This window comes from Rhinolophus sinicus, chromosome X (assembly GCF_036562045.2).
Source record: "Rhinolophus sinicus isolate RSC01 chromosome X, ASM3656204v1, whole genome shotgun sequence".
Taxonomy (NCBI): domain Eukaryota; kingdom Metazoa; phylum Chordata; class Mammalia; order Chiroptera; family Rhinolophidae; genus Rhinolophus; species Rhinolophus sinicus.
The window spans coordinates 46,142,385-46,163,014 of record NC_133768.1 but is presented as its reverse complement, the minus strand read 5'-3'; the positions used below and the strand labels follow the sequence as shown (position 1 = coordinate 46,163,014).

Here is a 20,630-nt window from a genome sequence, read left to right as displayed (position 1 = left end):
TACATTGAAGACTTTAGTCTACTTTGAGTTAATTGCATACATGATGTAAAATACAGGTTTGACTTCATTATTTTGCATGTGGGTAACCAGTTTTCACAGCACTGTTTGTAGAAAAAAATTTACATCTTTCCCTTATTGAATGGTGTTAGCACTTTTGTTGAAATCAATTGACCATAGATGTACTGATTTATTTTGGGTCTCTAAATTCTACCCATTGATCTACATGCCTATCCTTATGCCAGTGCCACTCTGATTTGATCATTGTAGCTTTGTAGTAAGATTTGAAATTAGGAAATTTGAGTCCTTCAACTTAGTTCTTTTTCAAGATTATTTTGGCTTTGGATCCCTGCAATTCCCTATGAATTTTGGGAGTGGCTTTCCTATTTCACAAAAAGAAAAAAACACTATTGGGATTTTTGAAGGGAGTATATTGAATCTGTAGATTACTTTGTGTAGTACTGATGTCTTAACAATATTAATTTTTCCAATCTATAAACACAGAATATCTTCCCACTAATTTATGTCTTCTTTAATTTCTTTCAACAATGTTTTGTTCTTGTAAAAGTCTATGTCTTGCATATACTAGGTTAAATTTATTCCTTAAAAAAAGAGTATTTTACTCTTTTTGATGCTTTTGTAAATGGAGTTATTTTGATTTCTTTTTTGGTTTCTTTATTGCTAGTGTATAGAAATAAACTGATTTATTATTTGTGTGTTGATCTTGTATTCTAAAGCAGCTTTGCTGAATTTATTTATTAGGTCTACTTGTTTTTTTGTGGATGCTTTATATATGTGAGTATATGTAAATATATATAATCAAACAAGATAAATATATCTCACTATCTGCAAATACACATAGTTTTACCTATTCCTTTCCAATCTCTATGCCTTTTTTTTCTCCTGCCTGGTACCTCCAGTATAATTCTCATAGCTGTGGCAAGAGTGCACATTTTTGTCTTGTTTCTGTTGTAAGGGGGAAAGCTTTCAGTCTTTCACCACTAAGTATGATTTTAGCTCTGAGGTTTTCATTAATGCTGTTTATCACATCAATTCCCTTCTATTTCTAGTTTCTTGTGTTTTATTATAAAATGATGTGGGAATTTGTCAAATGCTTTTTTCTGTGTCTATTGAGACAAATTTTTTAAAAATTTATTGTATTAATATGGTACATTACATTAATGTTGAATTAACCTTGAATTTTTGGGATAAATCCTATTTAGTTGTGTGCATCATCTTTTAATATGTTGTGGGGTTGTTTTTTAGTATTTTGTTGAGGATTTTTGCATTTATATTTACAAGAAATAATGGTTGCATTGTATTTTTTCTGATGTTTTTGTTTCATTTTGATATCAGAGTAATGCTAGCCTTATAGAATGAATGGGAAAGTGGTGCTTTCACTTCTATTTTTAGAAGAATTTGTGATGACTTAATATTAATTTCTTTAAATGTTTATGAGAATTCAACACTGAAACCATATGGTCCTGGGATCTGAATGTTTGGGCATTTTTGACTACTGATTCAATCTCAGTATTTGTTATAGGTCTATTCACTTTATTTCTTTTTGTGTCAATTTTGGTAATTTGTGTCTTTTTGGAATTTGTCCATTTTCAGACTATCTAATTTTTTTACATACAGTTACTCATAAGATTCCATTATAAACCTTTTTATTTATGTAAAGTCAGTAGTAATGTCCCCTCCTTCATTCCTGACTCTAGTAATTTGAACATCCTCTTTTTTCGCCTTGGTGAGACCAGGCTAAAAGTTTATTTTCTTGCTCTTTTCAAATTACCAATTTTGGGGTTTGTTGATTTGCCTTGTTTCTCTCCTCTTTATTTCATTTATTTTTGCTCTGACTTTTATTATTCCTTCCTTCTGCATGCTTTTAGATTACTTTTTTCTTACTTTTCCTGTTTCTTAAGGTAGAAGGATAGGTTATTGATTTATAATTTTGGGGGGAGGGATGAGCTTTTTTTTAAAATTAAAGTTAATTTGGATAACTATTGTTAGTAAAGTTACATAGATTTCAGTTGTACAATTCTGTAATACATCATTTATATCTCCTATTATGTGTTCACCTCCCAGTCAGTTCTCCTTCCATCACCATATATTTGATCCTGTTTACCCTCTTCTAGAATTCCCCTCCCACTTACCCTCTGATATATTTGTAATTTTTAATATATAATTTTAATATAATTTTTAATTAAGATGTTTACAGCTATATTTTTTCCTCTAAGCCCTGCTTGGTCTACATCTCGTAAGATTTGATATGTTTTGTTTGTGCTCATCTCAATATATTTTATAATTAAAATATATTTTTTTAAAGATTTTATTGGGGAAAGGGAACAGGACTTTATTGGGGAATAGTGTGTACTTCCAGTACTTTTTTCCAAGTCAAGTTGTTGTCCTTTCAATCTTAGTTGTGGAGGGTGCTGTTCAGCTTCAAGTTGTCCTTTCAGTCTTAGTTGTGGAGGGCGCAGCTCAGCTCCAGGTCCAGTCACCGTTACTAGTTGCAGGGGGCACAGCCCACCATCCCTTGTAGGAGTCGAACCGGCAACCCTGTGGTTGAGAGGATGCACTCCAACCAACTGAGCCATCCGGAAACTCAGCGGCAGCTCAGCTCAAGGTGCTGTGTTCAATCTTAGTTGCAGGGGGCGCTGCCCACCATCCCTTGTGGGACTCGAGGAATTGAACTGGCAACCTTGTGGTTGAGAGCCCACTGGCCCGTGTAGGAATCGAACCAGCAGCCTTCGGAGTTAGGAGCATGGAGCTCTAACCACCTGAGCCACCGGGCCGGCCCCAAAATAAATTTTCTTCGACTCATTGGTTTAAGGATATGTTGTTTAATTTCTGTATATTTTCAAATTTTCAAAATTTACTTCCATTGTTGATTTCTAATTTCATTCTTCTGTTGTTCAATAACATATTTTGCATGCTTTCAAGTCCTTTAAGTCAACAGTTGCTTCTTTCATTGCCTTACACATGATCTATTCTAAAGAATGTTTTATGTGTACTCCAGTACAGTGTAGTTTGCAGTTGTCAAGTGAAATGGTATATAGATATCTATTAGTTCTAGGTGGTGTGTAGTGGTCAAGTCTTCTATTTCCCTGTTGATCTTCTGTTTAGTTGTCCTATTATTGATTGGCTATGGAGTGCCAAATATAGCAAAGTGTCCATTGAATACATTCCCACGGATCAGAAGACATTATTAGTGGTTAGGGATAAACAGGAACAAAGCAGAAGGGCTGTAAGGTTATTTGAGTTTCTTTCTTTGGTTTAGGTTTGAGGAAATGCTGCAGTGATACCCTAGATCCACACCATATGATAAGCAATACTGGGGTCTTTTGGAAAATAATCTATTGTTATTATATTGGAACACTATTTATGTGCTGAACTGCTGTCCTAGGTTATTGTGTAGAATTACATTTGTCTTGGAAGGTTTTCAAAAAGAAGCACCCCAGGTTGCCAGAGGGTAAGGGGAGCGGGGGGTGGGGGGTGGGAGATGAGGGTAAGGGGGATCGAATATATGGTGATGGAAGGAGAACTGACTCTGGGTGATGATCACACAATGGGATTTATAGATGATGTAATACAGAATTGTACACCTGAAATCTATGTAATTTTACTAACAATTGTCACCCCAATAAATTTAATTTAAAAAAAAAGAATTTGTGCCAGATTCAGTGGCTAGATTTTAAAAGTGGCATCCATTTAGCTAAGGCAGCAGCCATAAATTTGTCTTTCAGTGATAATATCTGACATTTACATTTTACAAGGTATTCTTTCAAGTGCTTTATGTTAATGATTGTACTGGGAAAATTATTCATTTAATTTTATTTTGGGATTTAAAATCCTGATATATTTTTCCAGTTCATCATTTTTTAACGTAATAAGCTTTTTATGAGGTCATAAAGGGCATGAATTTGAGTTTTTACACTTCTGCCACTAGCCCTGTGACCTGTAAGTCACATCACCCATCACGTCTTCAGATTTTCTCTGTTAAATGGTGATTGAATTAAGTACTTTCCAAGGGCCTTTGTACCATTCTCATTCTCACTTTGTCTTACCAGTTCATCTCTTATTCTTGTCAGCAATCTGGGCTCTATCTCAGGTCAATCCCAAAGTGCATGTGAGTTACCTTAGAGAATGCTTTACAAAGGAATCACCAGGTATCTTGTCACTGGACCTATGGAGAAATAAAAAAATACTAACCTCAAGTACAGCTTCCTTATTTTCCTTGGGCATCTTCATCTCATTAAATGACCCAATCAATTGATCCTTCTGGGGTTCAATGCTGTTGTGGAAAAAAAGAAGAGTCTAGTATGAGGTCCTCTTTTCTCTCTTCTGGGATTGCTGCTTCTTATGTGACAATTCCTTTCAGAGTTTTAGACATTTCGGCCTATATCATGGTTTTTAGAAAGTATATGTTTTAGCTCTTTGGAAAATCTTCTGACAATGCCCGTGGGAAAAGGCTGTGACTCTATCAATGACACTTGAGGCAGTGTGGCATTCCCAAATTAGCCCATAATAGTTTTAAGACTCCTAAGCTTGATTCTTGACTCTTCAAATTGATAGTTTTCTGTCAGCAAGTCACCACCCAGGCTTTAGAGACTCAAATTCCTCATCTGTAAAATGGGAAGAGTATTGTTCATAATCAAGAGTTTTTAACCTGGAAGACCTATCACCAAGTGTACAAAGATAGAGCCCTCATAAACCTCCTCAAATTGTATGCAAAGTTAAGTATACACATAGTTTAGGGAAAGAGTCAATAGCCTTTATTAGATGCCAAAATGTATCCCATGACTGAGAAGAAGTTAAACAACCATTGGTACAAGTGAGCTAACTTAGGACTCTAGAGCACTGAGGCCCTTTGAAGTAAACTAGACAAGTGGTTCTCAAAGTATGGTCCATGGACTTTATATCACTGTGACTATTTTGTAACTGCCAATTTGTACTTCTTTTAATTTTGTTTCAATTACAGTTGACATTCAATATTATTTTATATTAGTTTCAAGTGCACAGGTGTACTGCATAATGGTTAGATATTTATATAATTTATGATAATAATATTATAATAACTATGTATGGTGCCAGGTGGGTAGTTATATAAATGTCTAACCACTATGCTGTACACCTGAAACTAATATAATATTGAATTTTAACTATAATTAAACAATAAAAAAATAAAAACGTAAAAGGAAAAGTATAATTCATGGACCAGAACTGCATCACCTGGGAACTTGTTAAAAATTTATGAATCTCCAATACACTCCCAGACCTATTAAATTACAATTTTTTGATGGAGCCCAGAAATCTGTGTTGTAGCAAGCCCTTCAGGTGATTCTAATGCACACTGAAGTTTGAGAACCACTGACCTTGACCAATTTCCTCATGTTGCTTGGCAGGAAAACCATGTTCCAGAGAGAGGAAGGGACTTGCCTAAGGTTATGTCATAAATCAGAATCAAGGTCTCCTGAGTCCTAAATCAGAACTCACTTCCCTTTACCTCCAAAACCCATCAAAGCTCTGAAATTCTATGGGTCTAAGAAAAATCACTGAGAAAACTTTCAGCAAAGATAATAGCTTCGTTTCACAGCTCAAAGTACTTCCTTCCCCTAAATACTTTCTTCCACTTTAGTGCTTCTCTGACTAGGAAATTCTTATATGTCTCAGGTTATCCTTAGAGGGAAAAACAGAACAAAACAAACGAAACTCTGTAATTGAGTGAAATTCATTGATTCTGAGCTAGTTTATTGCTTTGACTTCTCTTTCATTGATGCCTGTAAAAAACTTAAGTATATTTTTTCCATCCTCCTTTTGTTTTGGATGTCTTAACTGAGGGTATCAACCCTAAAATCAGGTGATCCAATTATAGTTGTAAACTACAGATGACTTGGACAGACCTAAAGCTACTTTGAGGGGTCAATGACGAAAGCATCAACTTCATGAAAAAGCCAAACTTGATATTTATTTATTCACAATCCATGAAAAGTATCACAAAACAAAAACTGGAATAAGAAACATACACTAATTGCATAAAACTTTCTCTTCTGGACACAATTTAGTTTTGAGCCATTGTGATGATGGAGGGGAAAATAGTCTTAAGCTGAGAGTTGTAAGACTGGGTATCAGTCTCAGCTCAAGGCCTCAATTTTACTTTCTGACAAATAGAGTTAGATCTACCCTACATGGCTCCTAGGATACTTGCAAGGTCCATTGTAGAAGCAGATATGAAGGTGTTTTAGACATGGCTGAAAAATATACATGTATAAGAGGTAGTTCTCTCTCACTGTCTGTCTCTCAGATGTTTCCATTGGTTCCAAAATACCCCATAATAGTTTCCACTGTTCAAAGATCTTGAGGAAAATGCAGCAGAGAAGTGGGAAGACAATTCTGGCATTTTACAGGCAGATAAGATCATGGGCTCTGGGACCACTTTGCTTGGGTTTGAGTCCTAGCTCTGAGACCTTTGACACATTACTTAACCTCCCTGTGTCTTAGTTTCTTCATCTATAAAATGGAGGTAATAATAGTGATTAAGGTATAATTTACAGTACATTAGTAAATACATCTAAGATAATTTTAGTAATGCCTGGAAATTAGTAAATACTTGATAAATGTTAGCCCTTAGTATTTTTGTTATAGTTACTGACAGAGTCTCCTGAACTAATATAAAATCTGTTAATGAGAAATTTTGCGGGGTGGTCCAGGCAGGGTTTACTTACTAATCCAGGCCTAAACATTGATAGTTTCACCAACTAGTGGCTGCTGAGCAAGGACATGGGGCATCGAGATAATGAGATGGAAATTTTTTTCTATCTATTTAAATATAATTGACATATAACGATGTGTAAATTTAAGGTGTACAATGTGATTATTTGATACACATATATATTTTGAACTGCTTACCACAATAAGGTTAGTTAACACATCCTTCATCTCACATTATTACCATTTTGTTGTTGTGGTGAGAACATAAAGTTCTACTTTCACTGCAAATTTCAAGTATACGTGTTTAAGCCCTTAATTCACTTTGAGATAATTTTTGTGAGTGGTATAAGATAGAGGCTCAATTTTATTCTTTTGCATGCATATACCCAGTTTTTCCAAAACCATCTATTGAAGATATTATCCTGTCCCCATTGAATATTCTTGGCTCCCTTGTCAAATATTAGTTGACCATATATGTGTGGATCTATTTCTGGTCTCTCAATTCTGTTCCATTGGTCTACATATCTGTTTTTTTATGCCAGTACCATTACTATAGCTTTGTAATATAGTTGAAATCAAAAGTATTATGCCTCTGGCTTTGATCTTCTTTCTAAATGTTACTTCGACTATTTGGGGTCTTTTGTGACACCATTGAAATCTTTTTTCATGAAAATCTTAGGATTTCTTTTTCTACTTAAAAAAAATGCCATTGGATTTTGATGGCGATTGCATTGGATTTATAGATGGCTTTGGTTTGGATAGACATCTTAATAATATTAATTCTTCTAGTCCATGAACACAGGATATCTTTCCATTTATTTCTGTCTTCTTTTATTTCCTTCATTGATGTATTACGGTTTTCCATATACATATTTTTTGAATTTAAAAAAAAATAATTTATTGGGGTGACAATAGTTAGTAAGATTCCATAGGTATCAAGTGTCTAGTTCTATAATACATCAGATATATATCACATTGTGTGCTCACCACCCACAGTCAGTTCTCCTTCCATTACCATATATTTGACCCCATTTACCCTCATCTACCACCCTCCCACCCCCCTTACACTCTGGTATCCACTAAACTGTTGTCTGTGTCTATGAGTTTTTGTTTCTTTGTTTGTCTTGTTCCTTTGGCTCTTTCAGTTTTATATCCCAGATATGAGTGAAGTCATATAGTTCTTAACTTTTTTCTGTCTGACTTCTTTTGCTTAGCATAATAAACTCAAGATCCATAAAATCGACAAACCCTTGGCTAGATTCACTAAAATAAAAAGAGAAAGACACAAATAAACAAAATTAGAAATTAAAGAGAAGTTACCATGAATACCACAGAAAAGATGGTTTTCCATACATGTCTTTAACTTGCTTAGTCCAATTTAGTCCAATTTTAAAGCTTTTTATAATTTGTAAATGGCATTGTTTTCTTTATTTCTTTTTCAGATAGTTTATTGTTGCTGTATAGAAGGGTGCATATTCATTATGTATCCCAAAACTTTAATGAATTTATTAGCTGTAACAGTTTTTCAGTAGACAATTTAGGATTTTCTATTTACAATATCATATCATCAGCAAACAGAAACAATTTTATTTGTCTCTTTCTAAATGAATGCCTTCTATTACTTTTGTTGCCTAATTGATGGGCTAGGGCTTATAGTACTATGTTGGAAAGTAGTGGTGGGAGTGGGTACCTTTGTCTTATTCCTTAGCTACAGAAAAACACTTTCAAATTTTCTCCATTGAGTACATTGTTAGCTCTGGGTTTGTTATATATGGCCTTTATATGTTGAAGTATGTTTTTCTACACCTAATTTATTGAGAGTTTTTGTCATGAATGGATATTGATTTTTGTCAAATGAGGTTTTTGCATCAATTGCCATGATCATATGATTTTTGTATTTAATTCTACTAATTTTATTTATTTACCTATTTGCATATGTTGAACCATTGCTGTATCCCATGAATAAATTCCATTTGATCAAGGTGTATGATACATTTACAGCTGTTGAATTTGGGTTGCTAGTATTTTTTGAGAGGTTTTGCATCTATATTCATGAGGGATCTTGGCCTGCAATTTTTTTGTTTGTTTGTTTTTTCTTGCAGTGTACTAATCTGGCTTTGGTATCAGGGTAATGCTGGAATTGTAAAATGTGTTTGGAAATCCTCCTTCCTCTTCATTTTTTAAGAAAAGTTTGAGAAGAATTGGCATTAATTCTTCTTTCACGTTTGTTAGAATTCAGCAGGGAAACCATCTGGTACGGACACTTTCTTTGTTAAGAGATTTTGATTACAGATTCAATCTCCTTACACTTTATTAGTCAGTTCACATTTTCTACTTCTTCATAATCCAGAGTTGGTAAGTTGCATATTTCTAGGAATTTATCCACTTTTCCAGGTTGTCCAATTACTTGGTGTATAATTACTTATTCATAATAGTCTCTTAGGATCCTTTGTATTTCTGTGGTATCAGTTGTTAAAGCTCCTCTTTTATTCATAATTTTACTTATTTAAGCCTCATTTTTCTTGGCATATCTAGCCAAGAAAAAAGTTTGTCAGTTTTATCTTCAAAAAACTTAATTTGGTTCACCTTTTCTACAGTTTATCTATTATGTATTTCATTTATCTGCTCTGATCTTATTTATATCTTCCTCCTGCTAACCTTGACTTACTTTGCATGTGTTTTTCTAGTTCCTTACGGTGTAAATTTGGGTTGTTCATTTGACAGTTTTGTTTTTCTTAATGTTGGCATTTACTGCTGTAAATTTTCTTCTTACCATTGTTTTTGCTGCATTCCATAAGTTTTGTTGTGTGTGTTTCCGTTTTCAATTGTCTTAAGATGCTTTTTGATTTCCATTTTGAATTATTTAGTTTGGATCCATTATTTTTTTTTAAATTTCAGGTGTATAAAACAATGTAATAGTTCGACATTTATCATTTATATCCCTCACACACATTAATTTTTCAGATGCATATATTTTTTTACTTTCCACATATATGTGAATATTCCAATTATCCTCCTATTATTAATTTCCTTTTTTTAATTAAAGTTTATTGGGGTGACAATTGTTAGTAAAGTTACATACATTTCAGGTGTACAATTCTGTATTACATCATCTATAAATCACATTGTGTGTACACCACCCAGAGTCAGTTCCCCTTCCATCACCATATATTTGATCCCCTTTACCCTCATCTACCACTCCCCTCCCCCCTTACCCTTTCATAACCACTAAACTATTGTCTGTGTCTTTCAGTTTTTGTTTCTCATTTGTTTGTCTTGTTCTTTTGTTGTTTTTGGTTTATATACCACATATCAGTGAAATCATATAGTTCTCTGCTTTTCCAGTCTGACTTATTTCGCTTAGCATTATAATCTCAAGATCCATCCATGTTGTCACAAATGGTCTTATTTCATTTTTTCTTACCACCGAATAGTATTCATTGTGTACATATACCACAACTTCTTTATCCATTCATCTAACGAAGGACATTTTGGTTGTTTCCATGTCTTGGCCACCGTAAATAAAGTTGCAATGAACATTGGAGCATACGTGTCTTTATGTATAAATGTTTTCAGGTCTTTTGGACTTCCCCAGGAGAGAGATTGCTGGGTCATATGATAATTCCATTCTTAATTTTTTGAGGAACCTCTACAACACCTTCCATAGTGGTTGCACAAGTCTGCATTCCCACCAACAGTGTATAAGGGATCCTTTTCCTCCACAGCCTCTCCAACACTTGTTACTATTTGTCTTGTTGACGATAGCCATTCTAACTGGGGTAGGTGATATCTCATTGTGGTTTTTATTTGCATTTCTCTGATGATTAGTGATTTTGAGCATTTTTTATACATCTATTGGCCATTTGCATGTCCTCTTTGGAGAAATGTCTATTCAGGTCCTCTGCTTATTTTTTAATTGGGTTGTTTGTCTTTTTGTTTGAGTTGTATGCGTTCCTTGTGTATTTTGGATATTAGCCCCTTATCAAAGGCACTGTTTGCAAAAATCTTCTCCCTTTAAGTTTGTTGCCTTTTTATTTTGTTGATGGTTACTTTCACTGTGCAAAAGCTTTTAATTTTGATATAGTCCCATTCATTTATTTGAGCTTTTACTTCCATTGCCTTTGGAGTCAAATTCATAAAATGCGAACCCAAGGTCCATAAGTTTAGTACCTATGTTTTCTTCTATGCAGTTTATTGTTTCAGGTCTTCTGCTTAAGTCTTTGATCCATTTTGAATTAATTTTGGTACATGGTGACAGATAGAAGCCCAGTTTCATTCTTTTCATGTGGCTTTCCAATTCTGCCAGCACCATTGATTTAAGAGGCTGTCTTTTCTCCATTGCATGTTTTTTTGGTTCTTTGTCAAAAATTTTCAGTCCATATTTATGTGGGTTTATTTGTATGTTCTCAATTCTATTCCATTGGTCTGTGTGTGTTTTTTCCCAATACCATGCTGTTTTGATTATTCTTGCCCTGTAATACAAGCTGTGATACCTCCAGCATTATTCGTTTTTCTTAGGATCGCTTTGGCTATTTGGGGTCTTTTATGGTTCCATACAAATCTGATGATTTTTTCTGTTCCATTTCTTTTAAAAATGCCCTTGGGATTTTGATGGGAATTGCATTAAATCTGTATATTGCTTTCGGTAACATGGACATTTTAACTATGTTAATTCTTCCAATCCATGAGCACGGAACGTCTTTCCATTTCTTTGTGTTTTCTTCAGTTTCTTTAAAAAATGTCTTACCATTTCATCATATAGGTCTTTCACATCCTTGGTTAAGTTTATTCCTAGGTATTTTATTCTTTTAGTTGCAATACCAAAAGGAATTGTTTTTCTTTTATATATTTTTCTGAGATTTGATTGTTAGTATATAGGAATGCAATGGACTTTTTGTACATTGATTTTGTAGCCGGCAAAATCAATTTGTTTATTGTTTCTGTATTCGTTTCTTGTTTCTAACAGCTTTTTCATGTAGTCTTCAGAGTTTCTATATAGAGCATCATATGATCGGAAAATAGGGAAAATTTAACTTCTTCATACCAATTTGGATGCCTTTTATTTCTATCTCTTACCTGGTTGCTCTTGCAAGGACTTCCAACTCTATGGTGAAAAGCAGAGATGACAGGGGACAGCCCTGTTGTGTTCCCGAACGTAGAGCAAAGGGCTTCAGTTTTCCCCCATTAATTATGATATTAGCTGAGGGTTTGTCAAATATGGCCTTCATTATGTTAAAGTATATTCCTTCTATACCTACTTTATTACGTGTTTTAATCATAAATGGATGCTGTACTTGTCAAACACTTTTTCTGAATCAATTAATATAATCATATGATTTTTGTATTTTATTTTGTGTATCTGATGTATCCCATTGATGGATTTGAGTATGTTGAGCCATCCTTGTGCCCCTGGGATGTACCCCACTTGTTCGTGATGAATAAACTTTTTAATGTAGCATTGGATTCGATTTGGTAGAATTTTGTTTAGGGTTTTGCATCTGTATTCATCAGAGAAATGGTCTGTAGTATTCTTTTTTTGTGTTATCCTTACCAGGTTTTGGTATAGGGTAATGTTGGCCTCATAAAATGAGTTACAAATACTGTCTCTTCTTCAATTTATGGAAGAGTTTAAGTAGGACAGGTATTAGATCCTCTTTGGAGGTTTGGTAGAATTCACTAGTGAAGCCATCTGATCCTGGACTTTGCTTTTGGGAAGGTTTTGGATGACTGATTGTATTTCCTAACTTGTGATAGGTCTATTTAGATTTTCCATTCTTTATGATTCAGCCTAAGAGGGCTATATGTTTCTAAGAACTTGTCCATTTCTTCTAGGTTTTTGAATTTGGTGGTATATAGTCATCCATAGTATTCTGATCCTTTGTATTTCTTTGGCATCCATGATAACTTCCCCTCTTTCATTTCTGATTTCGTTTATTTGTGTGCTTTCTCTTGTTATCTTAGTGAGTCTAGCGAAGTGTTTGTCAATTTTATTAATCTTTTCAAAGAACCAGCTCTTTGTCACATCAATTTTTTCTATTGTCTTTTTGTTCTCTAGTTCATAGTTCTGCTCTAATTTTTGTTATTTCCTTTCTTCTGCTGACCTTGGGTTTCACTTGTTCTTCTTTTTCTAGTTCTTTAAGGTATAACATGAGGCTATTTATTTGGGAGTTTTCTTGTTTCTTGAGATAGGCCTGTAATGAGATAAACTTCCCTCTTAAAACTGCTTTTGCTGCATCCCAAAAATTTTGGTAGGATGTATTTTCATTCTCATTTGTTTCTATGTATCTTTTGATCTCTCCTCTAATTTCTTCTTTGACCCGGTAATTCTTTAAATGTATGTTGTTTAATCTGCATGTATTTGTGTTTTTTGCAGCTTTCTTTTTGCAGTTGATATCCAATTTCAAAGCCTTGTGATCAGAGAATATGCTTGGTATGATTTCAGTCTTCTTAAATTTGCTGAGGCTGACTTTATGTCTCAATATATGGTCTATCCTTGAGAATGTTCCATGTACACTACAAAAAATGTATAGTCTGATGTTTTAGGATGAAGTGCTCTATATATGTCAATTATGTCCACTTCACCTAATGTGTCATTTAGGGCTGATATTTCTTTCTTTATTTTCTGCTTGGATGATCTATCCATAGCTGTCAATGATGTATTTAAGTCCCCAAGTAAAATTGTGTTTTGGTCAATTTCTCCCTTTAGTTCTGTTAGTAGTTGCTTGGTATATTTCGGTTCTCCCTGATTGGGGGCATAAATTTGATGACTGTTATGTCTTCTTGTTGTATAGTCCCCTTTACCATTATGAAATGTCCATCTTTGTCTCTTGTTATCTTTTTCACCCTAAAGTCTGTTTCATCTGATATCAGTATGGGTACACCTGATTTTCTCTGGATGCTATTTGCTTGGAGTGTCAATTTCCACCCTTTCAGTTTGAGTCAATGCTTGTCCTTGTAGCTGAGATGTGTCTCTTGGAGACAGCATATGGTTGGGTTTAGTTTTTTGATCCAATCTGCTACTCTGTGCCTTTTTATTGGTGAGTTCAGTCCATTTACATTTAGGGTGATTATTGATATGTGAGGATTTCCTGTCATTCTATCTTTAATTTTCTGGTAAGGCTGTGTCTCCATTGTTTCTTTGCCTTTTTGTTGTTGTCTATTATTTCTGTGTGGTGGTATTCTATGATGTTTCCCTCTGTTTCTTCTTTTATTACAGTATGTATTTCATTTCTGGTTTTTTTTTGAGTGTTTACCCTTAAGTTTATATACAAGAAATTTTGATATTTAGATTATTCCATTTTCTTCTGCATGCTTACTTTCTCCATTCCCATGTTCCAGTGCAGGCCTTTACTCTCCCCCTTTTTATGTTTTGGTTGCCACAAATTGTCCCTGTTGATGGTGGTCGAATTGCCTCCTTTAGTATTTCTTGTACTGCAGGTCGTGTATTAGAAAATTCCCTGAGCTTCTGCATGTCTGCAAAAGTCTTTATTCCTCCTTCATATCTAAAGGATATCTTTGCTGGATATATTATTCTTGGCTCATAATTTCTCTCTTTCAATAGTTTGAATATTTGGTTCTACTCCCTCCTGGCTTCTAGAGTTTCTGCTGAGAAATCTGATGATAATCTAATGGACTTTCCTTTGTATGTCATTGTCTTCTTTTCCCTGGCTGTCTTGAGGATTCTTTCCCGGTCGTTGATTTTTGACAGCTTCAATACTATGTGCTTTGGAGAAGATCTATTGGGGTTGAGGTAATTGGGTGTTCCATTTGCTTCTTGGATTCAAAGATCCAGTTCTGTCCACAAGTTTGGAGAGTTCTCGTCGACTATTTTTTTGAATATACTCTCTGTTCCCTTCTCTCTTTCTTCTCTGTCTGGTATGCCCATTATTCTTATTTTGCTCTTTCTGATGGAGTCTGAAAGTTCTTGTCGAGTTCTTTCATTTCTTTTAAGTCTCAAGTCTCTTTCTTCTTCCTTCTGTATCATTTCCAGGTTTCTATCTTCGATGTCACCGATTCTTTCCTCCATCTGGTCAACTCTACTTCCTAAGCTGGCTGTTTCATTCTCAATTTCTTCTATTGAGTTCTTAATCTCCAGGAATTCTATTTGGTTCTTTTTCAAAATTTCAATCTCTTTGGTAAAATGCTCATGTTGTTCTCTGATTGCGTTTATGAGTTCATTATACTGCCTTTCTGTGTTTTCTTGCATATTGTAGAGTTTTTTCAGAACTGCAATCTTGAATTCTCTGTCATTTAAATCACATATTTTCATATCTTTAACTTAATTTTCTTGATACATTTCACTTTCTTTCTGAGCTGTCTTGTTGCCTTGGTTATCAATGGCAATTAATGATTTATTATTTCTCTTTCTAGACATCTTCAGGAGTGGGTTCTGCAACAGGTAGATAGGAGGAAGTCTTTCTTTTGTTTTCCAGTACGTGTTGGTAGAATGTTTTATTTTCCCTCTGACTGCAGCCCTTTTTTTTTTCTCTCACACTGTAGTGTTGTTTTCTCTGCACTATTCCAGCTTCTCACACAATGGGGGGATTCCCTGGAAGGCGGGCTTTTCCTCTGTTAACAGTTTGCCTGAATCACAGGGCGCCGTCCCTGTTGGCATGTGGAAAGCTTTTGAAATTCCAAAGCTCTTCCTGCACCAGATCAGAGCCAGTGTGTTTCAGCAGTTCTGTTTACTCCTGCAGGAATCTGCCCAGATACGTGGGGACAGGGGTGGGTGAGTTGTGAGAGGTGGCCCAGAGCAATGGCGGCTACCACCACCACAGCTGGTCCTGCTTCCACAGCTCCCTCTCCTTTGCCGGAACTTGTTGTGCTACAAGTCTGTGTCTGCAGACCACAGTTCTGAGAACTGCAAATATTCTGTTCTTCTGATCTGACAGTGCTAGTGTTCCGCTTCTAGCACTGGGCAGGTGGGTGGCCGGGAGCTCTGGAAGGTTAGAGATGGTGCGGCTGGTCTCATTGCCTAACTCTTCGATTATCTGCTTGGCAGTGAGGGCTTAAACCACCGTTTTCAGGCTTCTTTCCTCAGTCTTTTCTCCGATGTCTTTTCCGTGAGTCTTGGCTTCAGCCGTCTTATATGCTTTCCACTCAGCCGGGTGGGCCACATGTGGAGCACAAGTAGTCCGAGCTCTTCGCTCTCCTGCAGCTCTTGTAGTTCTGGAATGCAGCGAGCTCAGAGCACTGAGTTAGGTCTGCGTTCTCTGCCCGCAGTGCCCAGGCTCAGCACTTCTCCCTTCCCTCCTTCCCTACTCGCGCAATTTGCCCACCTTTATGTGATTTCAGTAGTACACCTGTTAATCTTGCCTGTCTGCTGCACAGGAAGTCCTTTGTGGAGTTATAGTTGTTCACTTTGTTGTAAATTCCAGGGACGATTTCAAGAAGCTCACCTCATGCTGCCATTTTTTATGACGTCACGCCCATATTTTCTTGAACAGAATATCTGGTCAGGAGGGGCTGGGAGCTACACTTAGTAGTGGATGAAGCAATGAATTAAGTCTTCTGCCTGGGCGTAGCAGGTGAATACTTGTTTCCCAGTATTTGCTTTGCCTGGGGGCCATCAGTTCTGCCTGCTTGCCTGTTGGCTAGAGCACTGCTGAGTTACAAAGCTTTCAGATTTTCTGGCCAGCTCTTCTGGTCAGATGGTGCTGGAAGCCACTCTCCATAGCATGTGCACCTATGACTCAGCTACCCTGCCTGGGTATAAACAGACAAGATTCCATGTCCAATAAAACAAATCAAGTAGACCTGCACCCAACAGAGCTCCTGCGTTGGACTGCATCACCATCTTGCTTCTGCAGATGAGCAAAGCTGTTGCTTGGGTCTACTACTTGGGCTCTGCAGGTAGAACCTCAGTCTTCTAAGACCCAAGTGCTGGTTGTTGCAAGACACTCCTCTCTTCTCCATCACAGTCATGTTCCCAGTGGTTGAGCCCCACTGATTCCCTTACAATTCCCATTTCCTAAGACCAGAGCAGTGGCTTCCACAAACATCCACAGTGGTGTTTGTGTGGGGGGAGGGCAGGGGCCTGGATGTTCCCCTAGGCTCTCTTTTCCCAGTGGAAACACCGTAGGTTCAGGAAAGACCTCTCTGCTTGGTGATGCTCTGGCATGGTGAGGGCCAATGCAGTCATTGTGTAGCCATTCCTCTTACCCTTCTAATGCAGCTTGTCTTGATATCTGTGGTGCAGGAGGATGCTTCAGCCACACTTCTGTGTTCTAGGATTCTCTCAAGGGAATTGTTTTGTTTATAAATAGTTGTTGGTTGCTCTTGTGACGGAAAGCATATTCAGGAATGACCTATGTCACTACCTTGATGATACCACTTCTCTGTCTTTGATTTTAGACAGTTTTATTATAATGTGTCTTAGAGATAATTTTGGGTTGAAATTTTGAAGTGACTTATTAGCTTCATAAATGTGGATATCCATATTTCTTCTCTCCCCTGTGTAAATGCAAGTACACTGGCCACTGAAGGGGCCCTGACTGTTGGCATGCTCTACCATGGCTGCTGGGTCTCACCATGGATACATGTCAATGGAGACCAGTGTTGAGAGTCAGGCCTTGGGCATACATGTACATACCTGGAACAGATAGCTGTAGGTGAGCCCCTTGGTGCCAGCCAGTGATATGAGACACGACTGGACCTAAGCCCTCGAATAGCTGCAGGGTCCCTGATCCCTCTTGTTACTGTATGATCTCCCCAAGGCACATGTCAATGGAGATAGATGACCAGCAGCAGGCCAGTGGCATACAGGTGCACAGCTGAAGGGGCTAACTGCAAGTGTGTGCACATTAGTAGTGTATAGGATGTATAGGATGAGGATACACTTCTGTACAGGTGTATAGGATGAGGTCTTATACTCATGCAGCTTCAGAGGGCTGGGCTAGCTGCCAATGGAGACCCTGTATCTTGTGGGGGTACAGGGTCTGGGGAAGAGGGAGCTGGAAGGTATTCAGGCAGCTGGTATTTTGCCAATGTATATATGTATGATGTGAAAACTGGTAAAATCTGCAGGGGGTCCACAGTAGCTGTACTGGCTTTTGGTTTCTTTAGTGGTAACATCTACTGAGACTGAGTACCATGGTAACTCCTATTGCATGGCTGATATTGGCAGCCATTGTTTTTCTTCCTTATTCCTATACATCTAGTTTTGTTAGTAGTCTCTGGGTGGGGTGAAACTGAAGCCAGTCCTGGGTATAATGCCTTCAAAAACTGGGGAATTGGGACATTCACCCCACTGTCTATTTCCCAGTGAGGAAAATTTTTTCTAGGTGGGGAGTTCCATCTAGGCACTGAGAAATACTGGCTTGGGAAATGGGATGATGCAGGCAAAATAAAGCTGATTTGTTTTCCTTTTTGTTATTCTCCAGTTTTTTTCTTCCATTATGTTGCTGAAGTTTCTGAAGTGGACTCCAGTTTGCTCGCAGAACTGTTTTTGTTTGTGGATAGCTGTCTAATTACTGATCTTCATAGGCAAACAGTGGGTGGATTTTCCTATGTCATCTTATAGGTGACTTACTCTAGATGGCAATAAAAAAGGAATGCTTCCAGGATGCGCATTTTTTATGTCAGTGTCCTTGTTGTTTCCAGAGAGGAATTCTGTCCTGAAGCAGCTTCACTGACCCAATGACCCCATATTGAGGACTGGGCTGGCTTTATAAAATGAATTCCCTTCTCTCCAAGACTTTCATCATGTAGCTCTCCTAAAGAAAAATCTCTAAGTGGAGAAGGCATTCTTTTCCTCCTCATTATTAAATCATAGTGTTGAAAATAATAGGCCCAGCCAGTGGTTGAACAATAAGAGGGGGTGTTGAATAAACTACTGGACAAGGCCTCATAGACTGGAGCTCAATTCTCAGTGTTTCTCCAGACGGACTGGAAAATTCTGACCCTCATATCTTTGGCTCTCCATTCTTAAGAGAAAGGTGGAATCTAAAGGACTGTGCTATCTATTCCTTAACACTCCAGCTGGGACAACTCCATGATTGTCCTCTCTCTGTAGAACACTGTGACTTGTATCCTTCATTAAATGCTTAAAGTGTTAGAAAGAAATGTCAACCAATCAAATGCAAAATAGGCTAGACTTGACTGAACCAGGTGATGTCTAAAATATGGGATACTTTGGCAAATGAATCCCTTTAGAAACGATTTATATGATTAGTAATGGGGCTGTATAGTACACCTAGGTCCAGCACAATATCATTGGAATCACACAAATTTTCAACCATAAGATAGGATATGAGGAACTACTGTGTAAATGCTGCTCACCCTTCGTGGGCTCACTCTAAGTCTCAGCTCCTCTAGGAATCTTCCCCTGAGGCCAAGACCACCTAGATTTTGTGTAGATTAAGTAACAGTTACCACCTTTTGATGGAATCCTCAACCTGACTTTTAATGAATAGTAAAGCAAATCTGTGAAAGATATCTCTTCCTCTAGGCAGACAGAGCTGTGTCAGGGCATAGGGATTGTTAAGCAGAACATGAGCTGGATTCAGTCCCCATTTGCCCCCTGAGTTGAGTATCTTGTGTCTTACACAAATTACACAACTGTAAATGGTTACTCTGTTTGATGACTATGCTGATTTCTCTGTTTTCTGAACTCCCACAAGACTTAATCCCTACCAATTGGCAGTTATAAAATAGTCATGGGGATGTAAAGTACAGCACAGGGAATATAGTCAATAATATTGTAACAAGTATGTATGGTGCCAGGTGAGTACAAGTCTTATTGAGGGATAACTTTGTAAGTTATATAAATGTCTAACCACTATGCTGTAAACCTGAAACTAACATAATATTGAGTGTCAACTGTAATTAAAAAGACAATTCATATAACTTATTTCTGCTCCCTTGACAAAACTCCCTAGACTTGTTCATTACTGTGCATGTCTTATCTCCCTAGTAGCTTGTCAGTTGTTTTGAGCGGCCTTATTGAACATAAATGTGCCTAACACTAATGTTGAAAACAAAGTTATTTAATAAGTGTTCATTGTTCACCTCGGTCGATTGAATTGTACTTATTTACCCTCATTTGTCCTTGGGCCTCTCTCTAACTACTATTCTTATAGCTCCCTTTTGGCAGTAACACTTATTCTTAACATCTCTCATTTTCATGTGGAGGACAACCTGTAAAAGTCACACTCCTCCCCAATCTTTCAAACACCTCGCCCCAACTGTGAGATGGAAAGTGAGTTATCAGATTGGTGAGCAGAAGTAATTGTCATGCTCTTCTCAAGTCCTCCCTCTTTTTAGGACTTCCTTCCTTGCAAAGAGTGTATTCTCCCGGAGGAGAAGCCCTGCAATTTTGGGTAAATCTAATCCAGGAGACTGCTAACAAGTCCATCTGGTTGCACCTGTAAACCAATTCTCTAATCTAGTTTATTTTAACAATAAAGCTGGAAGGAAGACCTTAAATTGGCACTATCATTTATGTTTCAGTTGGTTCAGAACTCAGACTGGGAAGAGAAAAATATAATTTCTCACCCCTTCCAAACAATTACTGATTCTAGACAACTATGCTTGTTAATAGTTTTCTAAACCATCACCTCAAAGAAGCAGAAGCTACTGGACCTCACCTGGCCTCCATGGTGATGTTATTGCTTATGGTTTCTTGTACAGGATCCAGGGCCACGAATGTGGGTGTTCCACCAGTGCCATTGAGGGGTATGTAGTCTTTGCCATCCTGCATGAGAAAACAGACATGTCTATCATCCCCAAGGGACAGATATGTTAATTTGAATTTGTGATTTCCTTTCCTGGTGGCATCTGGCTATATAAGAAGAGCTGTTGGCCTTTATTGGACAATTCAGAAGTTTGCTCTACTTTTTTATTTACCTTAAAAACCTGCTTAAAAAGTTTAGCTCTCAGCCACATCTTTTGTGCCATAGAGATGGATTAATAAAGATGTATTT

General features: G+C 36.9%; 1 protein-coding gene across 1 annotated transcript in view; it reads right to left on the bottom strand.

Annotated features, from left to right (window-relative positions):
- LOC109436875 (vascular endothelial growth factor receptor kdr-like) overlaps positions 1–20,630 on the bottom strand; it is a 315,706-nt gene that overhangs the window by 30,235 nt on the left and 264,841 nt on the right. The window contains exons 28-29 of the mRNA XM_074323230.1: positions 20,295–20,401; positions 4,210–4,291 (exon numbers count right to left, since the gene is read on the bottom strand). Of these exons, the coding sequence (XP_074179331.1) occupies positions 4,210–4,291; positions 20,295–20,401 (189 nt within the window). The remainder of the gene's footprint in view (positions 1–4,209; positions 4,292–20,294; positions 20,402–20,630) is intronic.